This window comes from Herpailurus yagouaroundi, unplaced genomic scaffold, assembly GCF_014898765.1.
Source record: "Herpailurus yagouaroundi ecotype Mexico unplaced genomic scaffold, PumYag 246, whole genome shotgun sequence".
NCBI lineage: Eukaryota > Metazoa > Chordata > Mammalia > Carnivora > Felidae > Herpailurus > Herpailurus yagouaroundi.
Genome location: NW_024412463.1, coordinates 8,387,612 through 8,396,420, shown reverse-complemented (window position 1 = coordinate 8,396,420; position 8,809 = coordinate 8,387,612). Strand labels below are relative to the sequence as shown.

The window sequence follows — 8,809 nt, the reverse complement described above, 5'->3', positions numbered from 1 at the left end:
ACCAGGGCGTTCCAGGGTGTTCTGTGGGAATCCCAGGGGAAGAAGCCACGGGGATGGCGGCCGGGGCCTGCGGACTGACCCGGTCAGGGTTCACGGTCGGCTGGCGTGCGGGCACCCCGGTGGGGACGGGGTGGGGGTGGGGGGGGGTGACTTCTGCCTTACATTTTTGTGCAACACACAGGATGTCTGCCTCCACGAGGCAGGATGGAAAGCGCTCAAGTTCTGTGTCAATTTAATTATTAGCATGAACTGACGGTACTGTCATTGTTTAACTCAGCCGACCTTTTAAATGGATAACCAACCTTGAGGCTTAATTGGATTTAAAAAAAAAAAAATCAATTTCTAGCCATTTCATAGTGCGGAAATGAAGTGTTACATTCTCAGGCAGTTGTAAGATCAGTTTTGCTCAAGCCTATTTCTTGTTATTTACAACTCTAAAATGACATTACCCATCTTGGTAAGCATTTTATGTACACATATACCTTTCGTAAACACCCCCAAGTACACACACGTGTGCACACCGAGTCATGTCACAGAAGAATCATTATTTTCTGTTCGGCAGCCGGCTTAGACATCAGCGGTAATCTCTTCACGCCAATTACACGAAAAACTGAACTAGGGATAATGAGATACCGCTGTTTGCAAATCTCTCTTAGCCTCAGTCTGGTCTCATCTTTGTAATAAGGAAAAAATCCTTGAGGAAGCCTTTACCACATCACATCTTGCCATTAAGTCTTTCTCGTAGATGGTCATTTGATTTTATGGAAAGAAACGAACGATCCAGATGACACAAGCAGAAGTGGTACCCGGGTGTGCAAATGAGAATGCTGAACATCCTAGTTCCAGCCCTGGGTTGTACTAGTCATGTGACCTTGGGGAGCCCCCTTGCGGGGGCGGGGGGGGGTCTCGGTTTCCCCACCTGGGAAAGGGGGCTGGTTGGGGGAAGAGAGGAAGATGGTCTCTCTGCCTAACTGGCAATGAAAATGGAGGTCCACCACGGGGTCCCGAGTCAGAAGGTCAAGTTAAAAAACCGTGTGACTCCCTCAGCACTTCCTCCAAGAGGGACCACGTGACCCAAACCAGAGCCCCTTTGGCCTCCGTTACATCTATAAAATGAGAGGAACGGTGATCACTAATGGCAGACTTGGGATGATTAGCTACAAACAATTCTATAAGAATAGTTGACAAGCAGAAAACACTCAACCCAACGGTCTACTTTCACGACGTCTGATGCAAATGTACATCGTATCGAATGGCGTCTCATTCGAAGGGTCCCTTTGAGCCAGATCACGGAGCTGAAGTGAAGGCCCACACGACTATCCGAGCATCCGGGACGGTCCAGAGAGCTCACCTGGACAACTGGACAAATGATCATTTTCTTTTGCCTCAACTGACCGGGTAATTGTGCACGAGTCTCTGCCACTCGACTCTGCGGAATGTCCTTTTGTGGCGTCAGAAGGCCGCGCCGGAGACTGGTAGGAGGAAGTTGAGGGCGGTGTGCGGTCAGGCCGAGACGCGTGAAGCACACGGCTCGTGCCCGCCGTCCGGCTCGGAGTGCCACGTCTGGATCGTTTTCAGACGAGCTGGAAGTCTCTGAGCAGGGCCCACCCCGCATCCACATTAGGTCACCTGAACGAACGCCCATCACTGACCTCAATTCCAAAACCAAACTAAACGAAAACATCGGGCAACGAGGTCAGAGGTGGCATCTGGGTGGTCAGGGCCATCTGAAGAGAGGAAATGAGGAGTTTCTAAGGGCTAACACACACAGAGACAAGCAACCTGAAGCCACGTTTATGCGTACCCTCGCTGCTAGGTTTCGAAGGTAGCTAACGGCAAGCGAGCCACGTTGGCCCGGCCCGAATCTGAGAATCTGACGCGGGAACTCGTGCTACACGAGTCAGTTGAAGTAGCAACACGGCAGCTCCGTCCTAACCTCCCGACACCCGCCTATCAGACGTTCCTCCTGGGAAGACGTGACCTGGGCCTCTCCATCTGGTTCCCGCAGGTTTTGACGAGACTAGGGGAGCCCGATGATCAAAGTTAAGCCAGCACGTTAGAGTAACACACTATCCTACCCATGATGCCGGGCTGGGTAAGTCATTTTGCTGCAGCTCCAGGAGAACGGGGAAGAATTCTAGGTTGCTCACATTTTGGGTGATGATCAGAGCTCCTGAAGCCCGTTCTCCTAAGGCTCCCTGCGGAGCCTACAGAACGTTCCCAAGCGTTGCCACCTACATGGCTGTCCCCGTCAACGTGGAGGGTTTCTTCAAGGTTGTTATCGCTGGTCAGAATGTTCTTGAAGCCTACGGCAAACGTCTACCCTTTGGGAGGTGGCTTCGATTCTTGGACAGAGCCAATGGCTTTTGAACAAGTTGGGGAGATAGAATTCCTAGCCAAAACACAAGGTGAGGACACAAGAGAAGGTTGCTTCTTTTGGGTGGTTCATCGACAGGCTCTGAAGGCAACTAATCGTGACAAGCAACAGCAACAGCCCAGGACTGAATGCCTCGTTGGCCAAGGGGACTGCTGGGCCAGACCGCTCCTGTGCAGATTCCGGCGTTTCACTTAAAAAAAAAAAAAAAGACTCACCCCATCATGCCTCGATGACGTGTAAGACAATGCTTGGGTGACAAAGACCCAGCCCAGCCTTTGAGGAGGAGCCCGGGACACAACACATTCGACGGGAAACGAGGTCCTGGCTTTGAGCTCAGCTGGCAAAGCCTCGCTCTCAAGTTTTCAGTGGCACAGAATAGGAAACATTCGTAGTCACTTAGAAATGCAAGTCTCCCGGAGCCCAGCTGTAAGAATTACTTCTCGACGAGGCTCACACACCACAATTTCATTTGAAGGTCTCCTAATGTTTCCTGGTATGTATATAAAGCATACATTTCCATAGGGAAAATAATTATCTGCCTCTATGGCACCTTCCCTTTTGTCTACTGGATGGCAGACAGATTGGTCCCTTTGCGAGCGTCCATTAGGCAGATGGATGGACTTTCAGACATTGAGGCAAGGCCTCCGACACAAAACAAATAGTCATTTGGCCCAAGCGATCACAGAACGGATGAGGCCCTCCTGTAACACAGATGCATTGGAAGAAAACACGAGCCCCGTCGTTAAAATTAATACGAGGACGGCAGGATGCTCTTTAATCCGCATGATTGCTTTATTGTACAAAAAGTTTCCAGTAACAGTGAATTAGTTTTAAAAAAGGACAAAAAAAAAAGTCATTTTGGATAGAAGCGCTTCACTAATTGCTTTATTTAAGCACACAAGGAAAAAAGTCTTATCTGACCAATTAGGTTGGAAGGGTTTTATTACCTTTAAGAAGCCATTAGCTAGGATAAAACACTGAAAGCACTTGTGTCAAAACAAATAAATAATGCTCTCTCAATTAGCAGAGAAAGCGGTAAATCCGTTAAATTAGAGACACACACCGCTTCACGCCCATGGCGAAGCCAGCACCCCCCACCCCCAAATTAATACAACAAGAGACAGTAGACTTGTTACAATCGCAGGAAAGATCAGGAGCTTTGGAGACCTGACGGTAAACGTTTCCTCATCTCCTCTCTGGCCCCGTCAACGGAGCCACCCCCGGACACGTTCAAGGGGGCAGGTGTCCAGGGGCCGAGCCCAGGGCTGCCCAGAGGGAGCCTCCCCCTCCCCCCCACCCCCTTTCTCCGGTCGTGTCCCAGGCGCGGGGAGAGACCGGGCTGGCGATCATTACCACCAGAGCCCAACAGAGCTGAATGGCCCGGCCCTCCCTGGGACAGTGGCCGTCTGGAGCAAAAGGAGCCCGTCTCCTTCAGAGGCACAGAATCACCCGTTACCCTGAGGTACCAGGGCCCCAGGACCAATCTACTCTTACTTCCCCCAAGGCTGCTGATCTTTCCCTAAGTAAAGGCTCAAAAGAAAAACACAGTGTTTTGAGGAGCACACGCCCTGGGGCCGCTTCCCCGCCTGGGGACAAGGTGGCCTGGGGACAAGGTGATGGCAGCAGACAGTGGGGGGGCTTTCTGTGGCACTGCACTGCTTTCTCAGTTCACTCGAGATCCTCAAGATCACTTCTGTGTCAGATCCGTTACTTTACCCTGGTGGGTGAGGGGGGCAAAAACCAGCCCCAATCACCCTGTTAACTGAAAATAAATATAAATAAATGGCGATCCTTTCTTAAAGGGTCACTTGCCTTGCACGTTAAGACCACCGAGCCTCCTGTCGCCACTGTCCACCGCCGGGGAGGGAAGCCCCGTGACCTTGAATGGCCCCCCGCTCCTGGGAGCAGTCGGTCCAGAGGAACATCTCGACTCGGCCACCGGATTAAAGCCCGCTGTGACTAGAAAATGCCTACGGCTCTTCTCAAGATCTGCAGAAGCCCCACATGTCAGGGGTGATCAAGGAGGTGGATTCTTACTTCCTGACCTTTTTGCCTAATACATAATGGCTGGTCAGGGAATACCAGGCGATTTCCTGAAATGCCAGGGGCACCTTCGGATCGTTCTACAGCCGCATCGGTCGTGAGAAAACCAGTGGTGGCCGGGAACTTGGGAAGGGGAAGGCTGGGGCATGGGTGTGGGTGCTAAGACCATGATCTGTTTGGACAACCTGAACCTCTGGACTTGCGTTTAAGTTTCTGGAAACGACTTCAAAGTCAATTCTAAAGACACATTGTATGTGACTGATCCAAATAAAACATAGCACATTTAATGAGGTCACGCTCTTCGCAAACTTCTCGGGAGAGGTAAAAAAACAATGGAAAAGCCATCGAAAGTTATACAAAGACCATCAGAACTATACTGGCGTCTCAAGACCAAGTAAAAACACGAACAAGTTGAGCTTTCAAAGCCATCATCGCTTTCCACATTATTCTACAGTTCCAGGAATATATTCGAGCACCATAGTGATAACAGGTAAGAAAACGGCAAAGTCCCACTCCGGCGATCTGATTCGTGCTCGCACAAATGAGGGACTTCTAGTCAAGATTTTCACAATCTGTCGGAACGTGCTTACTTTCTGGGCATGTTAAGCAGCAACGCAAGAGCCGATAAATCATGCCCCTGGTGGAATATTCTACTTTGAAACGGAGTGATGTTTGGTTAATAATTTGAGATCCACTAATCCTAAATGGGGTGACCCATTTAGAATGGCCTCCGTGTAAATTCACAGTTCATTAAATGGTGGCTAGTTTGAACAGGTCATTATGGAGTTAGTGTGTAAGTAAGGGATTGAGCAAGGATGGCTGGGGACGAGGACAGGGGCACACTGGCTGATTCTGGTGACTTCCATGACACGGCCAAGCTTCCCTTTTTCATGTTTTCAGGTGCGGTTGGTTCAAATCACCAACTTTTAAATTTAGGTGGTTTTGTTTGGTAACCCCTTTTGGTTTACAGTAGAAAATGCAGTGCACAAACTCTAAATGAGGAATAGTCCATTTACGATTAATTTAAACTTATGAAGCTGTTTTAACTGGCCCATCTAAATGTGTTAATTAACATCAATAATGGTTTCTTATTTTTCACACTTTGTTACTCTGATCATTAACAGTGATGGAAAAGCTAAATTAAGTTAATGGGGAACGGATTATAAATTCTTAAAGGACTTCTCAGTTTGTTTTCAACTGGAAAATATACAGAGAAAGATGAAGAGGCATTTTTGCCTCTACTCATAAATTTTTGGTACCAAATTTCTTAAAAACCAGATGGTTTTTAAAAAACGTTTCCAAAAATTATTTTTACATGCTGCTCAGACATGACTGCTAAAAAAATAGCATATGCACATACAATATCGAACAGCTTGCGGAGTGCCTGTAAACATTCAACTCATTTTCTCTTTCTAAAAAAAATATATATTATAACTGATGACAGAACTCAATCTCTATTCTGCAGCAGCATCAAAGGTCCTTAAATTCTTGACAATGAAGGAGAAACAGCAGCTCATCCCCCTGCTGGAGCACGACCGTGACGAGGGGTCCAGGCAGGCGCTCGCCGCCCCCGCGCGGTCCGCAGCCCGCGCCTCCGCTGTGCCCGCAGGGCGGCCGAGCCCCTCGCGCCCGGGAGCGCACACGGGCGGCCCACGTGGCCGCACGGCCGCCTAGCGAGACTTCACGCTGATCAGGACAACAATGAGGACAATGATGATGACAAATAATATTAAAATCACAAGCATCTTCCGATTCTTCTTCTGATACTGCTCTGCCTACAGAAAGAGGAGGGGAGAGAGGCCGTCATTTCCGCGAACAGCCAAATAGCAAGCCCGCCCGCTTCCAGTTCTGGGCTTGCGGGTCCGTCTGCCCAACTGGCGTCTCCGCCACGGGCCACGTCATCAGAATCCCGCCCGCCAATTCCGGCACGATTAATCGACACGAGCGGACGAGTGCCACGGTCCCGGAGCCGCCCATCTCCCCCCCGGGGCTGCCCCAGAGCCCGGGCCTGGGATCCGCCGTTACGACAAAGGCTGGCAGGAGGAGTCCACGGCTCTGCCTCAGGGCCCGGCCGACCCGCTTCCCCGCCCGCTCCCACCGTCTGCGACGAGCCACTCTTTCCACCCGAGCCTCCCGTTCCTGGACACGGTTCCTTGGACGGACGTGTACCTCCTTCACCATGACACCCAACAACTGGCTACGGATCCCCCCTGGGACTGACGCCCCCCCCCCCCCGAGGGTGTTTTCCGCCTCCCCTGACTTTGGAAACAAGAGCACACCCCTCCTTTGAGATGGGAATGGGAAGGAGTGAGCCACGGGTAGCAAGTGCAGAGAGAGACCCCCCCCCCCCGCCCCCGCGGTCCTCCCTCCCCGTGCTTCTGCCGGCACCACAGGCAGGCGCCTGCCGACCCCGCACCCTCTTGCACACCGCACCCTCTTGCACACCGCAGCCGCAGACCTCAGCCTGGAGGCCGGGAGAGGGGGCGGACGCGCCAGCCGTCACACCTCCCCTGCCGCGCACAAACCCAACGGCGGCCCGCCTCGGCTTCCCGGGGACTGGCCCAGAGAAAGGAAGAGCAGGCCCTGCGCTCCCCCGGGGGCGGGTGGGGGGGTGGCCACTTCACGGGGAAGGACAAGAAGGCGGCAGCTTGGTGGCCACGTCTGCCGAGCAGATCCAGCCCCTTCTGTCTTACTTCCGTGTTCCCCGCCAACCTTCTGACTGGCAGGTCTGCTTCCTAAGTGAACCCACCTACCCCCTGGGAGCCACTCATCCACCGGGAGGAAACCGCGGCCTAGACGGGTCAGCCCGTGTTGCCAGTCGGGCCCGTGTGCGGCCACTCCCGAGGCTCAATCAGCCCCGGAGGAGGTGACGGCCGGCTAACGGGCAGCCACGCTGCTGACAGAACGTGACGTGAGAGGGAGCACGGGGCTGGCTCACTTCTCTGACAAGGAACCCGGGACGCCAGGGGAGCCGATGCCGCACGGGACTTAAAAACCTCTCAAAATGATTCATGAAGTAGACCCTGAAACAGCATTCTTAGTTCCCCCTGGATTTGTACGCTCCTGCGGAGAAAGCTTTGCCCGTGGTCTGCGTTCTATCAGAGGACACGTTTCACTAGTTTTTATTGAAGACACTCTAACAACAACAGCGTATCAGAAGCTGGGTATTACAGAGCGGGAAACTCGAGTTGGCGGTCACCCCCATACACAAGGCTGGCGGCAAAACGAGCCCGCAAGCATCGAGCCCTCGGCCCGTCTGAGGCGGGCCTCTTGTTCTCGCCAGGTGCCGGGAGTCTCACTCCCACCCTGCTGCGGCAGCGAGCGTCAAGGGCTTCTGGTCACACCTCGGCAGGCGTCACCTTCTGTGCACTCGACACCACCCGCAGCCGGGACCGTCCCGGCCGGGGAGCAGCCAGCTTCCGCAGGGCGACAGAGCGGTACGTCAGTGGACTGGAAAAATGCTCATGCTATGGCTCCAAGTGTCACTGGGTCTCCAAGATACAAGGAAACGGACAGAAATTTGTCTCCTTTGTGAAGCGTCCTCGTCCCTCTCAAAGCACACAGGCCCCTAATCACACACGAGATCCCCTCGGCTGCACGTGTGTGTGTCTCGCCACTGACGACCAGGCTTCGAAGACGCTTCCCGTTTATCGTTAACAAGTATCATGAAAGATCTTCCCGAAAGAGCTACCTTCCCAGCAAAGAGCAAGGGAGCTAGCCTCACGTCAACAAACGACTCTTTCCTCAAGGTAGCGCACAGAGACGCCGTGGCAACTGAAAGGGAAGACGAGAGTTGTATCTGCTCCAGAATGACCCTCCAGCAGCAATCCATCAGAAGGGCGTCACAACAAGAGAGCCCCGAGTCGGCACCAACGAGCCAACGGAATGTTCGACGCGCGTCTAACAAATGCCCATTCCCCTGACTTCCTGAAACAAGATTCAAAGAGCGAGACGCTTTCTGACAGAAAGAAAAGCCCAACTGCTTTACAATTTCCTGTCACGGGAGGGAGTTCTCAGCAACGTCAAACCCACGTGTGAGGTGCACCGGGAACCGTTTCCTGCCGGGCAAGGGTAACGACCGCCACGGCCGGCTCCACACAAGCCGCTAGCGTGCGTTCTTGTGCTGCTACACGGAGGGTCCTCCTGGGAAGCCTTGGTGTCTGAGAACAGTTCCTCGAGTTCTAGGTTACTGAAACATCCGACATTACCTTGTGAAGCTGCTTCAGGCCGTCTTTGGTTTTGATGCAGGACTGCTCGACATTATAGTCAATTCTATCAAGGACTGTACCCTGAGTAAGAAATGACAGTTACAGACCATCAACAACCCCAACGGGAAAAACGGAACATCAAAAATGAGAAGGGCACACCGCAGACATCGTTACGCACAGG

At 52.5% G+C, this 8,809-nt stretch overlaps 1 protein-coding gene across 11 annotated transcripts in view; it reads right to left on the bottom strand.

The window, feature by feature from the left end:
• Positions 1-215: 215 nt before the first annotated feature.
• The window catches only part of STX16 (syntaxin 16), a 29,347-nt gene continuing 20,753 nt past the window's right edge, over positions 216-8,809 (bottom strand). For 9 of the 11 annotated variants that reach the window (XM_040459730.1, XM_040459733.1, XM_040459734.1 and 6 more), the window contains 2 exons: positions 8,629-8,709; positions 4,161-6,195 (listed from right to left, as the gene is read on the bottom strand). In XM_040459730.1, coding sequence (XP_040315664.1) covers positions 6,091-6,195; positions 8,629-8,709 — 186 coding nt within the window. In that variant the 3' untranslated portion in view covers positions 4,161-6,090. Of the gene's footprint in view, positions 968-4,160; positions 6,196-7,516; positions 8,348-8,628; positions 8,710-8,809 lie in introns of those variants that run through there. The other 2 variants (XM_040459732.1, XM_040459736.1) reach the window with 2 other exon arrangements.